This window comes from Equus quagga, chromosome 7 (genome assembly GCF_021613505.1).
Source record: "Equus quagga isolate Etosha38 chromosome 7, UCLA_HA_Equagga_1.0, whole genome shotgun sequence".
Taxonomy (NCBI): Eukaryota; Metazoa; Chordata; class Mammalia; order Perissodactyla; family Equidae; genus Equus; species Equus quagga.
Genome location: NC_060273.1, coordinates 54,443,656 through 54,470,599, shown reverse-complemented (window position 1 = coordinate 54,470,599; position 26,944 = coordinate 54,443,656). Strand labels below are relative to the sequence as shown.

Sequence of the window (26,944 nt, the reverse complement as noted above, 5' to 3'; positions counted from 1 at the left end):
CTAGATGGCTGGGCCCGACCCCCAGGGCTTGTCAGTAAGCTCAGGGAGGGGTCTGAAAATGTGCTTTTCTGACAAGTTCCTGGGCACTGCTGCTCTGGGCCCAGACTTCCAGAACCACTGGTCTTCACCTGGGCTTGCTGGAGGAATGCTGGGGGCCGTCACCAGAGCCTGTGTGAAGGGGGAACTTTGCTCCCTCCAGCCCTGCAGGGCGGTTTTGCCTCTTCGTATTTAATATTCCTGAGGTCAACAGGAAGTTTCAATTGAAGAAAGCATTTAGTCACTGGGGGAAGAAAGTCTGAAAATTGCTGCTCTTCGTCAGCTCCTACCAAATGTGCTCGTGCTTCCAGATGCAAAAGGCCGGTCTCGGGACGTGGGTCTCTCACCTGCTCTGCTGTCCCCAGGGAATGACTCTCCTTCCACCGGTGGTTTTATGTGATTTTGGGTGTAACCCAGACAAACATTTCTCACTTTAATAGTTATTTTTATAACTATTGCAAAAACATTCATAACTAAAGTGGTTTTTTATTTTAATAGCTTAGTACTTAGTTTACTGAGAAGTAGAAAAAATGTAACATATCGAACTAGCATATCTGTGATTTCACAGATGATATTACTTAAGATGAAGCTAAATTTAAACAGCGAGCAGATTTAAAGCTGCTGTAAGGTGGCGTGTTAAGTAACAGTACAGCTGACATAGTGACAATGTAAAATTCACGGTGATTGTTGGCAAGACTGAAGTTTAGGAAAAACTGTCCTTCAGAACAGTCTGAAAGTCACTTACAAAGCAGTCCTGCTCCCCCAGTGCCCTGGAATTTCCTCCCCTTGAGTTTCATACTGATCTCCCCCTGTTTTCTTTCTTAAACTAATAAAAGATTAGGATGACATTTTGCAAAGGGCATCTCATTAAGCAGCCTCATCCCCATTGGAGCACACGGCTCCTGCATGGTAGCCAGCTGGCCATTTATCTTATGGTAATGAGGTGTCATCTCCCGCTCGGGGTCTGCCTTCCTCTCACGCCTCTTCCTACAACACTGCCTTTTTCCCTCCCACCTGCCACTCCTATGAGGGGAAAGTGTGTGTGTGTGTGTGTGGTGGCTGGGGGGCGGGTGCCTGGGGAGAAGAAGCATCAGAGTGGCCACCGGCATCTTCTCGCAGGGCTGCAGGCAGGTGGGAAGATGCGGGGGCACCTGCAGTGGTGGGAGGGACTGTGGTCCTTACCTGTACACCGTGGTTGGCGGAGAGCTCAGGCTGTCGTAGACGAGCCTCACGTGGCCCTGGTACAGCTCCAGCGCCAGGGGGTCATTGTCTCCCTTGTAGAGAAGGATGCCATTGTCCTTGTCAGTGGCCACCTGGAGAGAGTGGCCAGGGCGTGTGGGTTAGGGCTCCCCTGAGGCCTAACCTCCCCGTCCCCATCTCAGAGCCCTCTTCCAGGTGGCATCTTCTGAAGGAACCCCAGATCTGAATGCATGACCATATTTCCTCCTCCAGTTAGTCTGTAAGTTCCCAGAAGGAAGGCCGATACTTATACTCCAGCAAATGCTTATTGAGCGATTCAATTCAATAAATAATTATCGAGGACCCACCATGTGCCACTCTGTTTATATATATATACACGTCAGGAGCCCCAAGCTCTCGTCTAGCCTCTCCCGCTGGCATACAACGTGATCCTACCCAACTCCCTGCCCCTCTCAGGGCCTTGGTCTTTCTGTATAAAGTATAATAATAATTATAAACAAAATGCTAACGATGCCACTTAATTCAATGTTTACTATGAAGCAGGCACTGTATTAAGAGTCATCTAGGGAATTTTTAAAAACACCAGTGTCTGGGCTTTACCCCAAATCAATTACACACAAATCTCTGGGGGCTGGGACCCAGGCAAAGACAATTTTAGAAGTTCTCCAGGTGATTCTAATGTGCTGCACAGGCTGAGAACGACTGGTTTCAGAAGGTCCTGCCCTGAGGGCACCTTCTGCAAGACACCTGGCTGCAGGGACGGGCTTCTCTGACTGGGCTGTCGGCTCCCTGCCCGGCACAAGAGCAGCCTGGAGGAGCGGCACGTGGGGGAGGTGGTTTGATAGGACATCTGGGCATCTGGGGCACCGAGTGCTGCTCTGGCTAGATGGACCCAATGTTTGGGTCCCTGGGTGGGTGGGACCGAGTGAGGAAGGCAGGAGGGCAATGAGGAGAACCCAGGAGGGGTGAGGGCAGTGAGAGCTTCCTTCTTGCTTGTGCCCGGGGTCAACCCGCATCTCAGAGGCCTGCCCACTGGACTGCAGGCTCCACGAGGTGAGGCAGGCTGAACTTGTTGTGCATTTCTGCAACCCCAGTGCCGAGAAAGGCGCCTGGCATGGGCGCTCAAGAGATCTTTGTCCAACGAACATTCTCTCCATAAGCTTGGGCTTGTGCAGCTATAGCCAAAAGGAGGGGGGGGCCCCTAACTGGCCTGCACGCTGGAGCTATGTCTGCTGGGTTGCCCCTTCCCAGGAAGCCCATAGGCAGGGGCCTGCTCTTTCTCTATCATACACCTTCCCTTCTCCCCCTGCCCCCCAATAGTATGTAGGTCACCCAGAAATGCAGTTTGGAATAAAGGCGCTTAGGTCCACAGGTAAGGAAGCTGAAAGAAGTTAGCTGGCAAAGAATTTGCTTCATACTAAATGGTTTTCCATTCTTGAAAAATGCCCCGCTTGTTTGTGCCTCTGGGCCTTTTCATATGTTGATTTCTCAGGCTAGACTGCTCTGTCAGCCCCTCACCCTTCTGCCCTTCTGCCAGGAAACTCCTACTTATCCTTCAGATCTCAGCTCAGTTATCATTGCCTCTGGGGAGCCCTCCCTGATTCTTCCTAGCAGGCTGGGATCACTGCCCCACCTATGTGAGCCCACAACACCCAGGGTTGTCATTGTCCCTGTCCTTGTCACTCTGCCCTGGGCAAGGGGCTTTGCTTGTCCTGTCCACCAGTGAATCCCCATTGCCAGCACAGTGTGCGACATATAATGGTTGAATGCATATGTCCTAGAGAAAAGAATGAATGAGCTATACGTGGGGGCTACTGCTTGCAGTGAGAGCTAGGCAGGAGTTGTGCATAGAACCCTCTGTGCAGAGCTGGTCAGGATCCCCCCAAGCTGAGTGTTGTCCTTGATGATGCTTTAGGGGAGGTGGCAGGACTGCTGTGATCTGGGGCATCCCAGCTGTTCTCGAAAGAATCCGAGCTTGTGGGCATGTTGGGGTCCTTCCAAGGGCTGGGTGGGGTGGGGCGCACCTGCAGGGAGATGTTGGCCTGGGGCCGGACCTTGGCGGAGGCCAATTCCACATAGGAGTCCTTGCCCACAAAGTTGACGGTGATGAGCTTCTCGCACCTCGGGCCCACGAAGCCTGGGGGGCAGCGGCAGGTGGGCTCCTGCTGCACCACGATGCACTGGGCCCCGTTCTGGCACTCGTACTGGTCACAGGGGCTGGTCTGCAGCAGGACCATGGGTGGGGGGTGCTCACAGAAGAGCCCGCTGGAAGGCGGGTAGAGGGGAACAGGGGGAGAAGAGACAATCAGTTATTTAGGCAAAAGAACCGCCGGCAGAGAGGGAGGAGTGAGATGGGAACTGAGACTAATTCCAGCCCTCTCACTGACTGGGGCAAGCCATCTTCCTTCTCTAAGCCTCAGTTCCCCATTTAAAATAATGGGGTTGGACTAGGGTGCAGGTCCCCAAATTTCAGTGTCATCAGAATCGCCTGGGATGAGTTTGTTAAAAGTGTAGATTCACCCATCCACGGACGAGAGGATAAACAAGATGTACTATATACATACGATGGAACATTATTCAGCTTTAAAAAGGAAGGACGTTCTGACACACGCTACAACATGGAGGAACCTGGAGGATAGTATGCTAAGTGAAATAAGCCAGACACAAAAGGACAAATGCTGTATGATTCCATTCATACAAGTATCAAGAGTGGTCAGATTCATAGAGACAGAAAGTAGAATGGTTGTTGCCAGGGGAGGGGTGAACAGGGAATTATTGTTTAGTGGGTACAGAGTTTTGGTCTTGCAAGATGGAAAGAGTTCTGAAGATGGATGGTTGCACAACAATGTGAGTGTACTTAATGTCAGTGAACTGTACACTTAAAAATGCTTCAGATGGTAAATTTTATGTTATAAGTATTTTACCACAATTAAGAACAATTTTTAAAAGTGCAGATTCCCAGACACTTCTCCCCATGCCCCCTAATTCAGAAGCTCTGGAGTGGGGCTCATGAACTTTTATTTTCTGATGCAGATGGTCTCGATCAGGATTTGGAACCACTGGCCTCGAGAACTCATGGTTCCTTCCAGACTCACATTCTCAGAGTCTGTAAGCAAGGCTCATTGGCACAGTTGGATTTATGCCATCCAATGAGTATTGGCGTACATGGAACTGTCCACCGGCCTGACTCCCCTTAAGTGTGGTCCCTGCCTCCCCTCCTGTCCCCCCACACTCTTCCCTTCCACTTAGTGTGAGAGCCAGAACTGGAACCCAAGCCCCTCCTTCCACATACCCCACAGACATCTCCAGACCACTTGGCCAGTGCCTGTCATCTCCCCTTTCTCTTTTGGCTTCACTGATTCCAGTGACTGACCCCAAACCCTCCCATCCACCTCCAACTTTCTACCATTGGGGCACCATAATGTTTTTGTTCTCCAGCCTAGAAAGAAGACTCCTGCCAGTGTGGCCATGTGGCTACCCCTCCCCTGCAAGCTGGCCTCCAAGATGGTGGCATCTTCCATTAGATGGAATCATGCCCAAGTTTGACATTATGTGAGCTGGGCCTGCAGTCCACCTGCTGTGTGCTTGTCCTGAGTAGCTCTTCTCATCTATGACATGGGGTCAATGACAACTGCTTTGGGACTTGGAAGAGCTAAAGAAGGTGTGGGGAATAAAGGCACCATGCAGACCCTGGGCTAGGGCTGCTTGGGCCTGGGTCTCCGCCCTGGCCACTTTAGCCCACCAGTCCCTGGCCCGCTACCCCCTGGTGTTGGGCCCAGGCTTGCTCCTTCCTGAGGGGCCCCTCTGCCATACCTGAAGCCCTGGGGGCAGATGCACGTGTAGCCATTGACCGCGTCCATGCACTGGGCCCCGTGGCGACACCTGTGGGCTGTGCAGTCATCATTGTCCACCTCACAGAGCTTCCCACTGTAGCCGGGGAGACATTCGCACCTGGAACACAGCAGAGCAAGGCTGTTCCCTGGGCCCGGCCAGCTTCCAGGTGGCCTCCCCTCTCTCCTCTATCTACCCATGTTCGTAAGTCCACCTCAAGTCTCACGGGCTCTGAGGAGTCTGGCCCCATAGTCAGTTTCAGTGGCCATCCACAGCCTTTGGTCCCTGAAAGCTAATATTTGCCTGCTTCACGTGGGGGAGTCTTATTTTCAGGAGCCAGGCCGAGGATCAGAGGGTGGGACTCACATAGATTTTGGATCTTCCACTGTCTACATGGAATTGACATTCAGTGTAGTCCTCCTTTGTGCCAGTACTGTGCTAAGCACCTTTCACTGAGAGCCTCATTGAGACCCCCTGGCTCCCTGTGACAGAGGTCTGCCCCCTTCATTACGAGGAGGAAGCTAGGGCTCTGAGAGGAAGTGACATCCCCAAGGCCCTCATAGCATATGAAATTTCGTTTACATTTACTGTGTGTCAGACCTCATTCTCAGTGTATCAGCCACTCATTACCTCTCTGTTTTACTTTCTCCACCTTTAAATGCAACTGATGACAAATATCTCCACCTCTTACGGTCGTTTTAAAAATTAAGTGATAGGCTCTGCAGTGCACTAGATAAACATTGAGTAAATAGTATGATACATAGGTGATGATAATGATGATGAAGAAATGATGCTGTTCACACTCCCTTTGATTCTTTTTATTGCTTGTTCATTTTTTCCCAGAGATTCAGGCTGGGATAAGAAGGGTGAAACCCTCTTCCTTAATAAAGGCTGCATGCTGCCCACCCTTCCCTAAGCAGCAACAGTGACAGCAGCTCTGCCCCTGTTCCTGCTGGCCAGGTTTAGACCCGGCCAGAAAAGCTGCTGTGGCTGAAACTTGGCCTCCCCAGTGTGGGCCCGAGATATGCATCTCTGGGCTCCTCTGTCTAGGGTGACACTGTCCCCAAGTCCCAGCAAGAAACAGACCCCAAGGTACCACATTACTCACAGGGGCTTAGGCACAGCCACAGGCACATACGAACACACACGCTTCCTCGCTCTTCTGCCTCCTGCAGGGCCTGGAGCCTGTGCACTTCTGGGCCCACCAGCTGAATGCTACTGGGCCGAGTATACATAATAACCACAGCCTGTCCAAGTCAGAGAGGAAGGTGGCAGGGAAGCAAGGGAGGAGGTGGAGAGGGAAGCAAGACCACTGAATACTTATGGGACAAAGGAGCCTGACTAGAGAAACTTCAGGACAAAGGATGGTCCTGCTTCCTCCCTCCCCTCACTCTTCCCCCTTTAGGAGTGGAGAGAAGTAGGCTAGAATCACAAGTCAATCCTGGCAGTGTTGGGCTTGGCAGAGCACGGTGTGTGCTGTGGATTCATGGCTAGGTAAGACACTCGGAGGGTGGGGTGTTCCTGGAGAGGGACGAGCTCTAGAATCTGAGGATTTCCTGGGTCTGCATTCAAAAACTGTGAAATCTGCCAAGATCTGACCTGTTCACCTTACTTATTTGATGGGTTAATTTGAAATACGTGACTTACTGCTGCACCAGAAGGTGTAAACTTTCACATCGTAGCCCACATTCCACCCTAAGTCTTTTAAACAGAGATGAGGAATGCCTTTGTTGGGGGCACGTGCTCAACATACTGCAGCCCAGACCTCTGCTAGTGTTAAACCTGGCACCAGCAGACATTTGTATTTGCGTCTCCTGAATTCTGAGAAGTACCTGCAGAGCAAGGCAAGCTGTATGAGCTTCTCCAAGGCACCAATAGCTGCTCAATACTTACAGGGTAAAATCCAGCCTTTTAGGCATGGAGTTCAAGGCTATTGACGAGGTCTTCATGAGGAACAGGGAAGCTGTGCTCACTCGCAGGCTAAGCAGTGGAGGTCTGAAGGCAAATGTGTTTACATCCTTCTTCTTTTCAATGCTACAGCCCTCTCGATACCAGCGCTTCTCAAACAAAACACCCAGGGATCTTGTTAAAGTGCAGCTTCTGATTTAGGGAGTTTGGATGGGGCCGAGAATTAGCATCCCTAATAAGCTCCCATGTGATGCTGATGCTGCTGGTTCATGGACCTCACTTCCAATATCAAGAATCTACACAGCTTCTTCATCTGCTAAAGAGAAGCATCTGCTGGTATAACCTGCATTCCCTATAGTTTTCAAACCTTTTGCCTTCATCTTTCTTCTAAAGTGTAAGGCTTGTGCAATTCTGATACTTAACTGACCTATTGATTCCGGACAAGGGAGGGGTAGCCAAGTGACACCCTTGGTGCCAGGACATCAGGAGTCTCTGGATTTAGCCAAGGAACCAGTCAGGCCTGGACTGACTCGCAGTCCCACCCCTTTCTGTGTACGTGCGCATCGGCAGCTCGCTTCACCTCACTGCGCCTTGGCCCCCACGCAGAAAGTGGACAAGCTTCCACATCCTAAGATTGTTGAGCGTTAAATGAGATGATGCACTGTGCTTGACAGAATAAGTTCTCAGTGCACATCAGTCACTGTGGTCTTTGTTTTCGTTATTATGATTTTCAGGGATTATGGACAGTGTTCACCATTATTTTCAGGGCTTCAGGCAGTATTATTTTGGTGTTTGTATAACGGATAGTGATAGAGTGCTACCTGTCCTGTTGAGTTGAGGCCTCATTAGAACAGCATACAGGGAACTCTCCAAGGATAAACATCTGCGAACTTGGGCAGAGGTGGCACTGACTGCATGTCTCTTTTGTGAATGTCACGTAGCCTGCCTTGGGATATGAGTTGTTATGGTGATGGGAGGGGGATAAAATTATAAAATGTTGCGCTGGGAGAAGGGATTTTTGATTTAAATGCATTTTAATAAAAAAAACCAACACTACACTATTGAAACGGCTTGTAGACCTCCTCAAGATTCTAGGAGACACTGTGCATAAATATATTCTCTCAAGATTTTGAAAGCTAGATTGGTTTCTTTCTTTTCTTTATTGTCCTAGAACTAAAGAGGTCTTGGTTACAGCAGAGTGAGGTTTCGAGGGACAAGTAACAGAGGATCGTGATCTCTGGCCCCGTTTTAAGTCTCTGGTCTTAACTCCCTGGCGTGCGAATCCCAGACCTGCACCCTGGACCACTTCTGACCAGTCTTCGTAGTCGCTGTGCTCTTTCCGGCCAGCATCCTCTGGGCTTGCTGTCCACTAGCTTGGAGTACCAGTGATCTCCCCCTCTGTGGATATCATGCCCATCTGTCACAGCTCAGAGGCCCAGTCCCCATCACTGCGCCTTCTCAGGCACACCCAAAGCACTGTGCTTGTGAGTCCAGCCTGCTCTGCTTTGGTTTCAGTTTGCATTTAACGCCTCTCTTCCCTCCCCTTTGCCTCTTCCTTAAGCTCTTCCTTCAGTTAAACAGCAGCCCTGAACTGAAGTCGAATTCTGGAGCGGGAAAAGTGGGGGTTCTTGGGAGGCATCCCTTACCCTCATCAACTCAGGTGACTCGACTGCCTGAGCGCCCACCTGGCACATCTCAGAGGGAGGCAGCAGCAGATAAGGCGGATCTGTATGAGGGGGTATGCATGCAAGGATGGAAGCTCCCCTGTTCTCAGCAAAACCAGAGGCCCTAAAGCACCTCTTGTGTTTCCCTTGGTGATGAGCTGTTTGTAGGCTTAGGACGTGAAAACAGAAAGAACACAGAAAAAGACACGCTCATGGCACCCTCTCACGCTCACCTGCTCTAGACTGGTCTCCGCCTGTGGGGCCCTCCCTCCTTTTCGCAGCCCATCCACATTCACCCATCCTTTGAGGCTCACCTCGCCTCCCACCTCCTCAAGTTGGGGCCTTCCCTCCCTGCTCCAGCAGGTTCTTCTCGCCCCTCTCCAGAACCCCCTGCAGCACTCAGGGCCAGAATCAAGGGCCTCAGAAATTCCTTCTTTTCTAAACATTTGTTTTGTGTCAAATTTTCCTCCCCCAGATCCACGCAAGGGCTGTGAGAGGGAGGGATGCAAAAACCTCTTGCAGTCCCACCGCACTCACCCCATGAGCATCTGAGGGACTGATGGGTGGGCTGGGGACAACAACTGGAACCCATAGTTCTTAGATTCTAGGATTCCAAGAGTTTAAAAGTTCAAGTTTTAGGAATTCTATGAATCTAAGAGTCCCCAGTTCTAAGTGCCTAAGATCCTGTGATTGTGTGATGTCATTAGTCTCAGGTTTTCTAAGATCCTGGGTTTCCATGAAGTCCTAAGCTTCGCAGTATCAAATCATAGTCTCAAAAAACCCAGAGTCTGAGAACTCCCTGCCTTATGACCGAGAGCTGGACAGACTCAGTGAGATGACAGGTCCTGGACATCTGGACCTAGAGCATGAGCTTCTGTCCTCCAGAGGCTGGAGATGTCACTGGATGAAAGGCTGGTCAGGATTCTCCTTAAAGACTTGTCAGTACAGGCATTGAACTCCAGACCCACGTCCCTCATGTCTAAGGGTGGCTCTGTAGGGTCACTTCAGGTGCCTTTGCTGAGGGCTCATCTGGGGTCCCTCCAGCTGCTCAGTTTCTGCCTGCTCCCCAAGCCCTGACTCCTTGGTGCTAGAAACTCCCCCATCCCCAGTGTTGGACAGAGCCTGTGGGGAGGAGGGGGAGGTAATTGCATGTGGAAGGCAGTTTTGGGGAAGGGGAGAGTGTTCTTGGTCACAGGGTTGTGGGATGTCCCTACCAATGTCAGAAAAATCCCAGGACTTAAGCGTTTTAGGATTGTTTCCAGAAGAGGCAACAGCATACCTTTCATGAAGGAGGGAGGAGAACGGAGGTGGGGACAGAGCCCAGGAGTGATTTCCCAGGGGCTCTGGAACTGGTGCCTTCTCCTGAGGTGGCCTCTCCATCCACCCTCAGAATTGCTCACGTGCTCCCCTAGTTCCTATGGGCTCTGCTGCTTGCCATGGAGACAGCTCCACCAATGGCTGTGGCTGCTGAACCAGTCAGAGCTCACTACCCCCTCCTCAGCTGCCCAACACACTCAGGGGCATAAGCTGGCAAATTTGCTGGAACCACAGAGGGCAGAGTGCTGTGAAGGCTCCACACGGGGAGGTGATCAAATACCCTTTGGACTCTGCTTCCTCAGTGGGATGGCTCTACGACACTAGTTCTGGAAAGGAGAGAGATGCTGAGCGAGAGAGGGAGGGAGGGAGGGGGAGAGGAGTGAGAGGGGTAAGAGAAAGAGGGGATCTCTCTCTATCTGTCTACAGACAGACACAGAGAGAGAGAGAGAGAGTGTCCTGGAGACACCCACAGAGAGACAGAGGCACACAAGTAGGGAAAGAGCGAGAGACTGACTGAGAGAATTAGACCATGACCAGTCAGAGACACAGAGAAGCACGTGAAAATGAACAAGCAACAGGCAGAGAGAAAGAGAGGATGTGGAGAGCGCCCCAGAGTCTCTACGTCACACCCAGACTGTCGGAGGCCGAGTCCTCAGGACCCTGTGCTGGGGGCATGAAGCCAAGCCTTACCTGAATCCTTTGTCCAGCGAGATGCACTTGGCCTCATGCTGACAGAGGTTCGTCCCGGGCACGCAGTGGTCAATCACCTCATCGCACAGCTCACCTGGTGGGTGGGCAGAGAACGCGGGCATCAGGGAGGGTACTGGGGGGATACCCAGCCAGAAGGTCAGACACCTCCAGGCCCCGGTCAGGAGGGCGTGGATATCAGGAACTCAGCATTCGCTCTCTTGGTGTATCCTTTCTCCTGTACCTCTGCCTCGGTTTCCCTAGCAGTGACAATGGGAAGATTCCAGGATGTCTCCTGGGTACCGCCATAGCACCATCATTTGGCTGTTTCACTTGATCATTTAGGGGCTGCCACAGCTGAAACCACAAGATGCCAGCCCCTGACCTTGGGCTATGCTTATTTGTTTTTTCGTTCTACACCCATTTATTGAGCACCTCCTGTGTGGTAGGCACTGTGCCAGATGCCAGGACACAACAGTGACCCCGTCCTGTCCTCCCCTATAGCCTAGTGGGGGAGATCTGCAAACAAGCAGGCAATTACAACACAGATGTCAGGGCGATGACAGGGGTAAAGTGTGGAAGCCCAGAGGCTTCCTGAAGGAGCAGACATGGCTTAGCAGCAGGGTCCACCTGTCATAGATAAGTAAGCCCCCTGGATTTTCTCAGAGAAGAAAATATGAAGGGAATTTGAAGCTCTGGTCTCTGGATACATTCCCTTTGAAATTCATAAGCCACAAAATGCCTAACGGGTCATAAATAACCCAGAGATGGCCCTTTCATATAAGCCCTGAAAAGCTCACGCTGCTGGAAGATGTGTTTGGGGAATGTGGGGGTGAGACAGGACGACAGGGGTGAGGTCAGAGGCAGGTGCACCTCTGAGCTGTGAGTTTCCTTAAATTCCTCGCGGTCAAGCGAGGTGGAGCGTCATCTGAGAGAGGAGAACCTCTATCTGTGGAGGTTCTCACTGGGGCTGGGGGTGGGAGCAGGGGCAGAGGGGAGAGGGGACAGGGCAGAGGAAGGTCCTGAGGGGGTCTGGGGACAAATGAATGCAGACACAGCCGCGGAGTCTGCTCCCTGCCGTGGTGGCGACAAGCTGACCCCTATCCCCTCCTTGTTTTGCCACTAGCTTCTCAAGACCACAGAGCACATTGTGTTCTTTATGACACTCTTCCTCTTCCTGGTCTCCTGGAGAGACCCAGAGAGGTAGACAAGCGTCTGTGTGGGACTAGTGACATCTTCTGGGACACAGAAAACCATGACATTCCATTCTCAGGAACAAAGTGTAACTAATCAGAAGTGCATCTCCATCAACTGCAAACACAGCCATGGGGTCCCCACCACCTCAGTAAGCTTTCCTCAGCACCCTCCCACCACCCACTGCCCACCGCAAATTCAGTTCCAGCCCCTCCTCTGCCCCAAAGCCTATTTTGAGCCCCTTTGCCCTCTCCTTCTTAATTGCTGAGATTTTCACTCTCTCTCTTCCGGCACTGAGCAGATTCTTCTGGACCAGTGATTTAAGGCTAACGTTATATGATGATTCCGCTCATCTTAGGTAGACCAGATGCCCTTATGGGCTGAGGGCAAACCTTAGACTTCTTGGTATCTCTAGTAGCTAATTCAGTGCTCTGTATACTGTAGATGCATAGTAAGTGTTGCCTGTTGCTAATTTAACTCTTGGCTGTAACTCTACTCTTGGAAGGTGGAAGATGTAGGGCATAAGGGAAGTAGACCCTTAGCAGATTTCCCTGCACTTGTTCCCAGGACAAAACCTTCTCTGGGACCCCTGGAGGCCTAAGATTAAGCAGAATAAGTGGTTTTCTCTTAGTCCCAAGAGTGTGCTTGAGGGGTACCTGGCTATTGGGCCAGAAGCCCAATAAAGGCACAGGATCTCGAGGAGCAATGGGGGCCTTCTCTGCAGGCCTCAGGACGGCTTCTATTCACCTTCCGAGTCTTCCCACTTCCCATCTCATTCTTGACATCAAAGCCAGGTTCCAAGAGGCTGGAGTGTGGGAGTCCTGGGTTGCACTGTCCTCATTTTCATCTTTGCCTTAGGCTAGTATTCCCTTCAGCATGTTTCTCACAACACAAGATCTATGGGTTGGTAATGGCGTTCTGGGACAGGGTAGGAGGGAAGTTTTGAAATCAAATAAGTTTGAGCACTGCTGGGTTAAACAAACTTAAATGGCTTTCTTTAAAGCAGGAATTTTCAGGACCTTTAATATATTAATTTGTATTGTGGAGGTCTACAAAGAGGGTTGTTATTATATGTAGTGCTTCCCAAACTTGTTTGCCCATGGAACCTTTTCCTCAAAGAACTCATGGAATTTATGGAATTCCAGTTTGGGATATGGCACTTAAGTTGATCCTATAACACAGCTGGCTGTGTTTGCACCACTTGGTGGCACTTTGCTTCACAATCTAATGGTATATTTAACTGTCCTCATTAGGGGCTGTTAATATAAGAAATACACATCTTGTGTTTTGGGGGTCGGGGGGCTGTAGAATGGTTATCCTGAGGAAGAACCTTCTGTGGGGAGCCTGCCTTCATTCTCCGGCTGGGTTAGCTTCCTCTTCTGTGATCCCACAACCCCCTGGGCTTTCTGGTGTTATGTTCTCATTCTCCCGAACACATCTCTCTGTCTGCTTGGTGATGAGCTTCTTGTGAGAAGGCACTTTGTCTTACTCATTTTTGTATGCTTAGCTCCTAGCAGAGTATCTGGAAAATGTAGAGTTCCAGAGAAGGTTGACTAGACTTGAACAAAGCATAAACACAATGCAAGTGCCTCTTTGCTGGCCTCAAACACCACAGGCTCTTCAGGGTTTCTAAAGGAGGGGATGGCCATCAACTAAATGACAGACAGCTGAAAGGGCCCTGGGACCCTGTTTCAAAGTGAGAAGGAGCTAGTGATGGGGGGGAGGGGCAAACAAGCAAAGAGATAGGGCCTTTGGGAAGCCCCTCAAGGCACAGCATGGGGTTTTGGGGATTCAAGTCTTTGTCCACAGGGGGAAAGGAGGTGGGGTCCTTGGGAGAAGCTGTGAAATGGTGTTCTTCTGGTGCATGGCACCCCTGCCCCAGTGCCCACACACCATCCACACTCAGGCTTCAGGAGACCTTACCTGTGTAGTTTGGTGGGCAGACACACACATAGTTGTTGATGCCGTCCACACAAGTGGCATTGTTCTCGCAGTCATTGTCCTCGCAGTCGTCTGGGTTGATCTCACACCGCTGCCCCTCAAAGCCAAGAGGGCAGGAGCAGCTTTGGGGATGTGTAGGGTGGGAAGGAGCGGAGGCGGGAGTGGGGGAGTGGGGTGGGTTGGAGTGGCAGAGAGGGAGGTTGGGGGGGGATATAATTAGGTTTCTCTCTGGATGGAGGTCCGAGGCAGCACTTTGGACACATGAGGGCCTGTGCAGGAAGACCCTTAGAGGTCATTTCACCTAGCCCCTGTCTCTAGGCAGTATTCGACCTCCCCTGGCCCTGGATGGCTTCCTTGCCCCGGGGACAGTTCCCACCAGCAGAGCCCCCTTCACCATTCCCCCAGCTGGAAGTGGTTTCCCAGACATAGCTTAAATTCCTCCAGCTGCCTTCTAAACTGCCTTTCCTTCGGCTCTTCTGTGGAGTAGTCTCTCTTGTAGACAAAGAGAGAAACAACATAACAAACGTCCCCCTTTTTGTGACCTTCTATTCGAGGTAGGCTTTCTATCTTTTTGGAGCAGGGGGTAGTGGCCAAGAGCAGGCTCTGCAACAGGCTTTCCTGGGAATGAATTCCGGGTCTGCCACCACCTAGCTATTTGACCTTGGGAAAATTACATAAATTCTCCACATCTCAATTTCCTCGTCTGTTGACTGGGGTATTATTATTTATCCCCAGGGTGGTTGTGGGGATTCAATGATATTATACAAGTAAAGCGCTTAGGAGGGTAACAGCACATGGAAAATGCTCAGAGCGTGTTAGCTGGCTTTGGTTCTAGACAAAACCACCACCTCCTCAGCCTTTCCTCAGGGATGCTCGTTCTCCCTGCCGTGTGTTCCTACTACTCTGAGCTCACTCCAGCCTCTGGGGGATGAGGGGGTGGGGTGGGAGGACCCCTCTCCTGCCAAGACTGAGGCTTTCTGGTGAGCTTGGCTTAAAATGCCATAAATCAGCACGAGGCATTTCCACATCTTGTCTCGAGTGTTAAATCTCTTGCATAAAAACCTCCACCCACCTGTCCCTTGCCGGACACAGCTCACATCCCCAGGATTAGGCATGCAAAATCAGTCAGGACAGATAAAGGAGGGGTGAGGGGGCGTCTGGGAGGGTGCGGGTGGGAGGGGAGTCACTGATTAAATGAGCGCTACAGCGAATCTCACTCTGTGCCCAACTGCTACTTGGGTTTGTACCCCATCCAAGAAGGTGGAATTTCAGGCCTCTCTCTGTTTCACAGACTGCTCTGATTTGGGATTTCACTAAACTAACAGGAAGTGGACTTCCGTGTTTCTAGAATCCTACTTACCCTCCTTTCCTCCACAATCTGAAAACCATGTCACGTTTTCTACAAAAGGCCAGGGGGTTCTTGCGTCTGAGCTCTCAAGATACAGAAAAATGATTCTTCCTCCTTTTTTCTGTTAGGGACCCTGGCCATTCATGAAAAAGGCTACTTCTTCAGAGTCAGACAAGGAGTAGGCTTGCAAAGATCTTAAACTATAGTGTTGCCTATTTTCCTGAGATGAGGTCCCCTGGCTCTCCCCAGAGCCCTAGGATTGCATGAAAGTGGGGTAAGGGTGGCTGCCCAAGGGAGCAGGGGCTGCTCATGGAGTGGACACAGGGTAGGAAGGAGGCTAGAGTCTCCCCTGTCCTCACTGGGAACCCTGGGAGGGGGCTGTCAAGGATACTCCAAGAGCACCTCATTAGCTGTGGGGACGTAGGACAGGTCACCTCTCCTGTCTTAGTCCTGTCTGGCCAGCTCTGCCAGCCTTTGCTCTTTTTGTGATCAGACAATTCATCAAGACTGGAGAGACATCTGTATGAAGAGGTAGGTGATGCTTCCAGAATTCTGACTTATATGAGGAGTTATGGGTTGAGCTGTGTTCCCCCAGAAAGATACGTTGAAGTCTTAACCCCCAGTACATCAGAGTGTGACCTTAGTTGGAAACAGGGTCATTGCAGATGTAATTAGTTAATTTAAGATGAGGAGAAAGGTGGGTCCCTAATCCAATATGACTAACGTCCTTATAAGAAGACAGCCATGTAAAGAGACACAAGGCAAAGGCCACGTGACAATGAAGGCAGAGACTTGAGTGAGGCAGCTACAAGCCAAGGAATGCCAGCAACTGCCAGCAACCACCAGAAGCTAAGAAGAGGCAAGGAGGACCCTCCCTTATAGCTTTCAGAGGGACCATGGCCCTGCTGACACCTTAATTTTGGACTTTTGGCTTCCAGAACTGTGAGAGAATACATTCTGTCGTTCCAAGCCACTGGGTCTGTGGTACCTTGTTATGGTAGCCCAGGAAGCTGATACAGGAGGGAATGAGGGGGCAAAGCTTCCCTGACAAGAGTCCCTCCTTTTGCCAACCTCACAGGCACTGCCCTGATGGGGAGAGCTTTCCCGCTCCTTGGGAAGTCCTTGCGAGCTATGCTATCCCCAGTATGTGGACCTCATTGCTGTAACTCTCCACCCTATTTCCCTAATCCTGTAGATCTGGGCCCTTTTCCTTGAAAATTAAGTTCTAAAAATATTTCCAGTTGATCTCAATTTCCTTAACAACTGAGGATGGAAATGAGATGCTTCTGCTCACCCGCACCTCCAGCCGAGAGGGGAGAAATGATCACCTGCAGGGGGAACCCCCGCTCCTCCCTCTCACCAACCCCTCTCTCTTGGCTGGGTGGGCAGAGCCAGGCTTTCACCTTGGAGGTGTGTGTGTTTCCTAGCTGAGGCCGTGTGGCCACCTCCGAGAGGTTTCTCCTCAGCCCTGCTCTCAGTGAGAGGCTAGGAGTGGGTGTTTTGGCTGACTCCAGGCAGGAAAGTGAACTCTGCCTTGAATTTCACTTTTTAAGAGTCAGAGTTTGATGGGGCTGGCCTGGCAGGTGGACACGTGGGCGGGCTGAGTTCCATAGGGCGGAGAATGGAGAACCCCGAACCTGATTTCTTTCACAGACCACATGGCAGCCCCCGGCCCGAGTGCCTTTGATAACTGTCTGCAACCTGAGCTCTAAGACGTCCACACACAGCTTGGCATTGGTGCCCCCTCCTTTACCTCTGACCCACTGGCTCACTGGGGCTGCCAAATGAGCCACTTCCCACAGGTCTGCTTTTTCCAAGGCCATGGGCCAGGAAACAGGGCACCTGGAGGCAGCTGGGGAGGGTGGGAAACAGGAAGGAGGCCCGAGGTTTGGCAGAGGCCTAGAAGGCCCACCCAGGACAGGGATGAGGAAGATTTAAGTGGCTTCTATCCTTTTTTCTTCCAGAGCTCTTAATGCCAGGGAGGAAGGAGGTGGGATTGGAAGACCCAGGGACAAGTGTCAGCTTATGTGACCTAGAGCAAATCAATCTTTGTGCCTCAGTTTCTTCATCTGTTAAATGGGGATAGTACTGACCTGTACTAGATAGGGTCATTGTGAGGATTTAAATGAGATAATACATGATGAGTTAGTGCCTGGTTCATCTGGAGCATGTAATCAATGTCACCCATTACTGTTTTTTATAACACAGAAAAAAGTGGTGGAAATCCTAGGCTGGCAGGTTTTGGAGCCATTGTCTCATCTTTCTCTGACGTTAGCCAGTAACTGTAGCCTCCCTTAGAATCCTCCTGGCTCTACAGGGGACAGACTCCCCGAATTCAAAGCCCTGGACCAGTGTTTACTAACTGCAAATGTGGGCAGAGGATTTATCCCTTTGATGCCCCAATTTCTTTATCTGTATAACAGGGATAACAGTAGCTCCTCACAGGCCGTGGAGAGCCTTGAGACCATTCACTTAAAGGGCTGGCACAGTGTGGGCACCCAGCAGGCCCTCAGTGAGCAGCTATGCTTCGTCATCCCGCCCTGAGAGTCTGCCTCCAGGGGGAGGGAAGGGCCAGGGGCGAGCTGTTACCTGAACCCATCCTTGTGGCCCTCGCTCAGGTGGCAGGTGCCTCCGTGCTGACAGGGGTTCTGGATGCAGGTGTTGATGGGCACGGTGCAGTCTTTGCCCTGAGAAGCAAAAGAGGGAGAAGCGCTAGTGAGGGAAGCTTGCAATGGCTGCCATGACCAGGAGAGCCCTGCGAGTTCCCAGCATCCTCTGGGATAGGCCAGGGAGATGGCCACAAGGAGGTCCTGGGAGCAGCCTGCTGTGTGACTCGGAGAAAGTCATAGGGAGCCCGCACCTTTGGTCACTCCATGGTGAGGAGGGGAGGAATGCCGAGAACTCAGGTGTTTGAGCCCCAGCTTTGCTGTTCCCAGAATTCACACCCTTCTCTCTATCCTAAACTGCTTTGGACTTTGGATACAGGAAAACCTGGTTTCGCATTCCAGCTTCATCTCCTCCTGGTTGGCTGACCTTGACCTTATACAAGCCTTATAACTTCTCCAAGCCTAGCTCATAGAGTTGTTAAGAGAATCAAACCAGACCTCTCGTATAAGGAAATGCTTAACATTACGTAACACATCTAGCACGTAGTAGGCATTCTACAAACGCTAGTAGATGATATTATGATTAGCCTCACTGAGGCTTAAAGACAATCCACAACTTGAGTAGGGTGGACTAAAGCTGAAGTGTGGTCAACGAACCTAAGCCCTATAAAGTGACAACCCCCAGAGATTCATCTTTGATTGGCCTGGACATGGGCCCAGGTGTTGGTATTTATTCTAAAGTTCTGCAGGTGATTCTAATGTTAGGCCAGATTGTGAACCCCTGTGACTGAGAGCCTCGGGTGGAGTGGGATTCCTTTGGAGCAGGCCCTTCTGAAGGGAATGTTGGAGCTGAGAAGGAGCCAACTGTGTTCAGGGAGGAAGAACATGTCAGGCAGAAGGAACAGGGAGGGCAGAGGCACTGAGGAGGGAACCCAAGGCAGAGACTGTGGACATTAAAACCCGTGTCCTAGGGAACAGCCCAATGCTTGGCTCTGGCTCCAGCTTCTCCCCCGGGACCCATGGCCCAGTGCTGCACCCAAGTCTTAGCAAGCAGTCCCTTGGAGGACCTGTAGGGTCTGGGGAGGTGTCTGCTGTGTTTGTTTCTGGGCTGTGGACTTGGTGTGGGCACCCTGCCAGGCGGGGGTGATCACGGGAGCCCTCCCACCGCCACACCACCTGCTCGCCATCTGCCTGGGAAAATCCTCTTTCCCCTCTGCTGCCACCAGTGCCTGTGATGGAGGGGGACTGGGCTTCCTGGCTGGGATGTCACTGCCAACGGGGCCCAGGACTCCACTGTGGACTGCCTGTTTCCGACTGGCTCCAACGCGGACGCCTCGGGCTCAGTCTCCAGCAGCGGGCAGGCACGGCTGTGACATCTGGTTCTCAACACGCCCCGTCACAGCTAAAGGGCCCGTCAGAGGTTTCTTGCAGGGGAGAAGGAGAATGCAGTTTGGGGCGGGATCTGGGCTTATCCTAAACCAGAGCAACATGGGATCCCTCTCAGAAAGTCAGCGTGTGGAATGAAAACTGAACACTCATTCCCACTCACATTTACTGAGCACATTTTCTATTCTAGGCCTCATGCTAAGTGTGTTATACTCACGATCACATGTCATGTTCACAACAACCCTATGAGATCGGTATGGTTGTTGTTACCCCCATTTTTACAGATAGGGAAGGCAGACTTGGAGAGCGAGGTAATATGTCTAAGACCGCACAGCAGTAAGTGAACAGGCAGCAGCTGAACCCAGACATCCAGCCCAAAGCCGGCGCGGGCGACCTCTGTGCTGGGCCACTTACTCCCTCTCAGAACACAGGCTCCGGAGTCAGGCAGACCTGAGTGCTCATTCTAGTCCGGCTGCCATGTGCCTTAAGGAAATCACTGGTTCTCTCTGAGCCTTGTTTTCATCATCTGTAAAATGGGAATAATAATACCTACCCTGTGGAGTTAATGAATGTTAGAAATCACACACATACAAGGCGCCTGGCACATAACAGTAGCTCCATGGTTAAGAGATATTCAGATAATGATCATGATGATTATTGGGGTCTGAGGTAGGGCTGAATGTTGGGTGATTAAAAGACTTTTTCAGGTTTTCGGTTGGTGCAGAACAGTCCAGGAGTGAGCGTGTGTGTCTGCGTGTGCACGTGTTGTGGAGGAATGGGCCATGAAGAGCAGGACAGGAGAACCTTGAGCAGGTCAAGGCAGGCCCCCCGGCCCCTGCCTGGCCCATCCTCTCTGCTCTGGGGAACTCTCCAGTGCCAGGGACTCCTCCCCTGGGGGCAGGGGTGGAGGTGGGGGTGGAGTTGGTGGTGTCCCCTCTAGCCTCTTATGCTGAGCACAGAAATCCAGGCGGCAGAGCCTAGCACTTGATATAATATGGTAATTGGGCCTGGAGGTGGGGATTTCTGTCAATTACATGTCCTTGAGAAATAATTACTATTGTCAATGGCTGGCTAATTAGCTCAATTCAACTCTTTTCACCCTCATTTTGCTCAAATCCACTAGATTTGAGATGCTTCTTGGTGATCTTCCACCCCTCCCAAACCCTGTGTGCATGTGTGTGCGCATGTGTGTGCGCAGGACATAGCTGGGGCTTCTAGCTTCCTTTAAAGGAGCTTGAAATCAGCTACCCCCATTGGAAACCTCTTTCTGAGATGGAGGTGGGAGGGCTGCTCTAAGACCTTATTACTCAAAGTGTGGTCCTCGGACTGGTAGCATTGGCATCCCCTGGGAGCTTGTTAAAAATGCACAATCTTGGGCCTGATCTCAGATCTAATGAATCCAAACCTGCATTTTAATAAGATCTCCAGATGATTCTCATGCACATTAAAGTGTGAGAAGTACTGTTATGAGACCCTGAAGATAGGTGCATAAAGCTAAATGGCTGGAAAAGAATCAGCCACAATATATATATTATTTCCCCAAACCTTAGAATAGTGGTAAAACAGGTTTCCTTTGTCAAGTGTCTCCTGAATCCTGGCACTGAGGCAGGCACAGTACATACGTGACGCCTTGGACCCTTACGACAGCTCTGCAGGTGAGTATGGTTATTCCCATTTACTGGGAGGAAAAGTGAGGCTAACAAGAATCAGTTACTAGTGGAGTGGTTGAGAACAGACTTTCCTGCAAGAGAGGGCTGAGTTCTGGGCTCAGCACATGTGCAACTTAGTCTGGGAGTTTTGGTAAGTTATTCGATCTTTCTGAACCTCAGTTTCCTCATTTACCAAAAGAGGATAATACAACTTATTTCAGAGGATGATTAAGAGTGTTAAATGAGATAATATACTTAAACTGCTTCACAAAGGCCTGGCATTATAGTAGGTTAACAGTAGCTGCTACTAAACCTTAAAATAATGGCTGCTATGCTTTTTTTGGAATATTGTGGCTTCCCAAGGTCACTCGATTAGTCAATGGAAGAATTGAGGTATCTGGAAATAGCTAGGTAAATGCCTGGACTTTGAGCTTGGTTTTGTGGGCATCTGGAGGTTGCTGTTGACTTAGCAACTCACATAGAAGTACAACCTCAGTAGTTCTGCTTGGGTGGGCTTCACCCAGAAATAAAGGAAAGCAGCATGAAGAAATGCAAGACAGAAGGTGTGATACAACCACAATCAAAGGACCCTCCAGTTCAACCTGCTGCATTTGACAGCTGAGCAACCTGAGGTGGGAGGAGAGCAGGAGCTGTCCAAGGTCATGCAGTCAGGTAGGAACAGGCTCCAGAGGGTCCTGCTTGGTGTTCTTTCCACCCCCCCCCCCCTACTTTTCCCTGTCCTGGAGATTCAAATAGGTCCTAAATGGCCAGGGACCCTCACCCACAGCCCCTGCAATCATGGTGCTTGCCAATGGGCAGTGAATGCAGTGGCCAAGAGCATGCATTCTGGAATCAGTTAGTTTTGAGCTTTGAATCCCAACTCTCTCACCTACTATCCCCAGTTTCCTCAACTGTAAAATGAGGGTCATTTTAAGACTTGCCTCCTAGGGCCTTGATGAGGAGTATGCAAGATAATGCATCTATCTTGTTTAGTTCACTCTCAGTACATAGTAGGCACTCAACAAATGCTAGCTGATAATATTACTGTTGTTGTCATAGGCATCATCATCACCATCATCACCATCATCATCACCACCACAAGCATCATCATCATCATCAATGTACCCTAGACCTGTCTGGGCCCTACAGCTTCCTCAAGGTCAAAATCTCTGTTCTAATTCTTCTGAAATCTAGAAGATGCTCAGAATCTTGTGAGCAAAGTCCAAACAAGTGGTGTTATCCTGCAGGAGCCCTGAGGATGCACTCTTTGCTCTGACACTCATGGCCAGGCCAGTGTCATAGTGTCATCAAGTGTAGTTGGAAGAAGCCTGGGGCTTCAAACTCACCTCCATGACTTTCAGACTCAGGTCAATTTTAAAGAGAGAGAGGTGCGACTCAGAACGTAAAGTGGTTATCTTTAAAATAGTGATGGTGCTATCCACCTCATAAGGTGATTATAAAAATCAGAGGAGGGAATAAATGCATGAGGTCCAGTTGTCCGGCTGATAGTTGATGCTTAAAAAGATAACTATATATGTATGAAATTGGGGATGTTATACACACACCTCACATTCTAGGAGAGCAAATGACAGTCCTTGGCAGTTCACAGTGTCAAGAGACTGACAATCCCTGGTGAAACAGCCACATACCACCTGCTACCAATGGTCCATTCTACATCCCACTATTGAGGACCAGCATGCAAGGGTGAAGGTAAAAGGCAGCCATGTAACAGCGTATTGAGTGCTTACTGAATGTGGGGTACTGTCCTAGGTGCATTGCATGTATTATTGTACATTTGATTCTCACAGCAAACCTGTGAGACAGGTGCTAGTTTACAGATGGGAAGCCAGAGGTGGAGCCACTGGCCATTGCCACCAAGCTAGTAAATGACAAAGCTTGCATCCACACCTGCCTCTCTGTAATTCCACAGCCTGAGTTTTCTCCACTGAATTAATACAAGGGAGTTTGAGGATCCAGGCCTCTTGAGGGTGTCTGCTAAATTTCTATTCTTCCCCTACAATAGTTGTGTGTGTGCGCATGCGTGCATGCATGTGTGAGTGTTCAGGGTACATGGGTGTAGGACTCCAGGGAGTTTGAGGCCCTGGGGGTGGCTGCCTGGGGCAAGGCTGTCTTCAAAGGGAATCGTTTGGTTCTCATGTCTCAGGCCCATAGATGGCACTCTGATACTGTCTGTAGCTGAGAAAGCCACCAGGGAGGCCTGTCTCCCAGAGTGAGCCTGCCCCTCAAGCTCATCACTACACACACAAATCTCCATGGGGACCAGAGACCTGGGGATGCCAGCTCTCTCCCACTCAGCCTGTACCAGGTGTGTGCATTCGATGGGCTGTGAGGCTGTCTCAGCTTGCTCAGTGCTTTCAGATGGGTGCCCTGGGGAGGCTGAAATCTGGGAAGCTGTGAGGGTCCTGAGGAAGAGGACCCAGTCACTGCTTTGCTGACCCCAGTGAGGCACAGCGAGGGGCTCAGCTATCTAGGAAACCCTCCAGGGGAAAAGGCAGGGTCCTACCCCAACCCTACTGCTTACAAGCTTTGGGACATTGAGTCAAGCCCTTTCAACAGTCTGAGGCTCAGTTTCCACCTCTATAAAATGGGAATTAACGAGTCCTTCCTCAAAGAGTGTGTTTGAAAAGAAAAGGTGGATAAAATGCCAAGCAGAGTGCCTGGCACTTAGTTCATACTCTATAGATGTTAGTAGGGAGGCAAGATAATGTGTTCTGGATGATGCTGGGTGAGAAGAAAGGAGGGAAGGATTGTTCTGGAATTAGCCTAGGCTTCTGGGGAGGACAGATGGAGAACTAGGATCTCCATCCCCTTGCTGGCTGCCCTGAGCCTGTCAACAGTGTGGGTTGGTTTGGCAGCCCCTAGGCCTTTGAATCCCCCATCCCTGTATCCTCCTCAAGCTGGAACCAGCACTTTCAGGGCTGGCCGTCCTGAGCACAGGGTTGGGGAGTTAGAGGAGGATCTGGAAATCCCCTCGAAAGGGCAGGCAAGATGGCGGGTTCAAAGGACGCCTCTTCTTGGAAGCACTGTAAGTCTCTGAGACTAAATTTCCCCATGTTTAACAAAGAAAATACAAATATTACATTTCCTCCTTATCTCAGAATGTCATTGTCAAGACTGTATGGGGTCCTCTGTGATTGGCATGAGCATGATGCTACTGGGCAGCCCCCACCAGCTCTGGGGAGAACAGGAGTAGTGCTGGCAAATGCCCTTTTGGGGTGACCTGTGGAGTTAACCACTGTCCTTGGAGAAGGGAGGGTCAGCAGGGCACAGTGCCGCCACTGGGCCATGAACGGTGGGGGGTGGGGCCTCCTGCCATACCTTGTAGCCATAGGGGCAGGCGCAGTGGTACAGCTCCACGGGATCCTGGCTGCACGTCCCATTGTTCTTGCATGGGCTGGAGAGACAGGCATTGCACTTGGCCACAATGTTGATGTCCACTGGCCCTGGACAGCAAAACCACAGAATGTTTATGGCAAGTCCCCAAGTGAGCTCACTGTCACACCTCCCTTCCCCTCTGCTCTGGCCCCTTCCTCAGCCAGCTGCCAGCCTCTCCCCATCTCCCTGCACAGAGGGCAGCTGGTGCTCCCCAGCCAACACATCCAGTCCAGCTAGAGTCCCATTAATTCAGCCATTGTCCAGTGAGGAAAAAATCACAGTGGGACATCATTCAGAAGCACTTCTGCAGTCAAATCAATTACTGTAATTAGTCTGATCCGATTTTGGTGCTAATCTGCAAACAATGCATCGTAATCAGAAACCTCTTGTGTATCTTTTTATGTTCCGGAAGCTCTGGGCCCAAGTTCCATTTGGACATCCCATTCCTCCGCCCCCAAACACCCCTCCCCATGGAATAGTCTATGCCAGGCTAGGGAGGGCACAGTGCCTGAGCCAAAGGGATACACAGGAAGTCCTCCTTGCAGAACTCTTGAATTGGCAGGAGGAAGTAAGAAACAGCTGCAGAAGACACAGCAATGATGCTGACGATGGATGGCAAACTGTATCAGGTACACTTCACATCCATGACAGTTTCGACTGTGTCCTGCTCTCTTCAGCTTGTAACGGCTGGAAGAAGTGAGGTGATGGTCCCTGCACAGAGCTTTACAAAGGGGGCTGTGAGCTGCTCCTGCGGCCAGCTTTGACAAAGTCTGGATCAACAGGCCCTCCTTAACGTCAGGACTTTAAATGATCCTGAGATAACGGTCATCAATTTGGAGATTGGGTTGAGACTGACCCCAGGGTGAGTCTGACCATTTGTGGGTGGGGTGACTAGAATGGCCTGACTGAGAGTCTGTACCAGCTGGCTCAACCCTGGCTTCACATAGGAACAGGGACACTATCTGTCCCAGGGAGGCTATGCGTCCCAGGAACACAACGACGTTTTAGAGAGTAACGAATATCTGTAAATCAAAATAAACATTGAGGAACTAAGAGATGAGCAAAGGACGTTAACAGACAAATGTGTAATATGGTTTTGGAAAAAAATTCAGTTTCCCCAGTAACCAAAGACAGACAAAATATAAGGAGATACAATTTTTTACCTATTGAATTAGCAATGATTATAAAATAATGCAAGAGTCTGGTGAAAAATGCACTCAAATGCTGCTCTTGGGAACGTAAACTGGTCATAACCCATTTTGGAAATCAACTTGGCAAAGCGTGTGAAGACCTTAATAATGATGATATACTTTGGCTCAGTGATTTCTGTTCTCTGCCTCTTATCTAAGGACATAATTTTAAATAGAGAAAGACCTTTACGCGTCAGTGGTAAGAAAAAAAATGGAAATACTCTAAAAGTTGAAAACCAGGAACCAGTTAAAAAAGTTATGGTGGAATATTACAGCAGGGTGGTCAAGACCATGCGCTCTGGAATCAGAAAGACCGGGAATCCTCCTAACTGTGATCTTGAGAAGTCATTTAACCTCGGTAAGCCTCAGTTTTCTCAGTTTTTAAAATAAGGGTAATATTAAAGTCCACCCTATAGAGATGTTGGGGAATTAAACACATTAATACATGGAAAGTGAGAATTAAATGAAATAATATATGAAAAAGTGCTTAACATAATGCCTTCCATATAATAAGAACTCAGTAGTAGTTTGTTGTTATCATTGTAATCATGCAGTCAATCAAAATCTCATGTGCCAAAAGATGGCTGTAGCAAAATGGGAAAATGCTTATGCTCTGAGAATGCTGGGTAAAAAAAGCAGGTTAAAGATTTTTCCAACTATGCAAAAATACATAGAGAAAGAAGTCAGAGGGGAATATGTAGAAATGCCAGCAGAGAGACTTAGAGGAGAGAAGGACAAATGGACCCTTGGATGCAGCTCCACATCAATTTCAGCATCTGAGTCTCTCTGTGTGACCGGTGGAAGAGACAGGGCATTGGTTTCGGAAGTCACATCTGTTGAGATACCCAGCTCTGACAGGCTGTTGGAGACAGAGCAGGCCCCGCCAGGGGCAGGGAAGGGTGGAGGGGTGGGTCAGCACTTACCTTTGCACTGGAATCGGTGGGTAGGGGTGGTGAGCAGAAGTCTGTCGGCCATGGGCTCGGGGCTACTGCAGCGGGCGATGCCAGGCTCCTTGTAGCCCGCCTTTACCCACTCTGACAGCCAACGCAGACTGCAGTCACAGTGGAGTGGGTTGGTTCCCAGAGCCCTAGAAGGCAGAGCAGGAGTCAGGGTCCCCCGCCCAGCTTGGCCCACAGGCTCCATACCTTTGGCCCTCTGGAAAAGCAGAATTTTCAGACTTTGGCTAGACTGGGGGTGTCTGACATGAGGACTAGTGGAGAAGCAGTTTCCACTGGGGCAAATTCAATGACTCCAGACTGGATCTCCAATGCCTGCAGATGTTTCAACCCCACTCAAGCCCCTCCCACCTCTGAGGCTTTGCTTTCACCTACTCTGCTAAGATTCAATCCTCAACTCAACTCTAATCCCAGTCCCTCTAGGAAGCTTTCAGGGCATCTGGCCTTCTGATCATCTGGCTTCTTGCCCTAATGAAGGGTCTACTGGAGGACATACTCTGCAGAGAAGGTTTTGATACCTAGCTACCTGAGAAACAGCTTCAGGCCCCTCAAGGGGTTCAGAACACGCCACCCCAAATATGCCACTTTGGAATACTGGCTATTTTGTGCTGAAGGCACTTGAGAAACGGCAGGTG

At 50.4% G+C, this 26,944-nt stretch overlaps 1 protein-coding gene across 1 annotated transcript in view; it reads right to left on the bottom strand.

Annotated features, from left to right (window-relative positions):
• SLIT3 (slit guidance ligand 3) overlaps nt 1-26,944 on the bottom strand; it is a 592,330-nt gene that overhangs the window by 19,314 nt on the left and 546,072 nt on the right. The window contains exons 25-32 of the mRNA XM_046666802.1: nt 26,277-26,440; nt 24,107-24,231; nt 17,716-17,813; nt 13,761-13,900; nt 10,647-10,740; nt 5,050-5,187; nt 3,261-3,501; nt 1,219-1,349 (exon numbers count right to left, since the gene is read on the bottom strand). Coding sequence (XP_046522758.1) covers nt 1,219-1,349; nt 3,261-3,501; nt 5,050-5,187; nt 10,647-10,740; nt 13,761-13,900; nt 17,716-17,813; nt 24,107-24,231; nt 26,277-26,440 — 1,131 coding nt within the window. The remainder of the gene's footprint in view (nt 1-1,218; nt 1,350-3,260; nt 3,502-5,049; nt 5,188-10,646; nt 10,741-13,760; nt 13,901-17,715; nt 17,814-24,106; nt 24,232-26,276; nt 26,441-26,944) is intronic.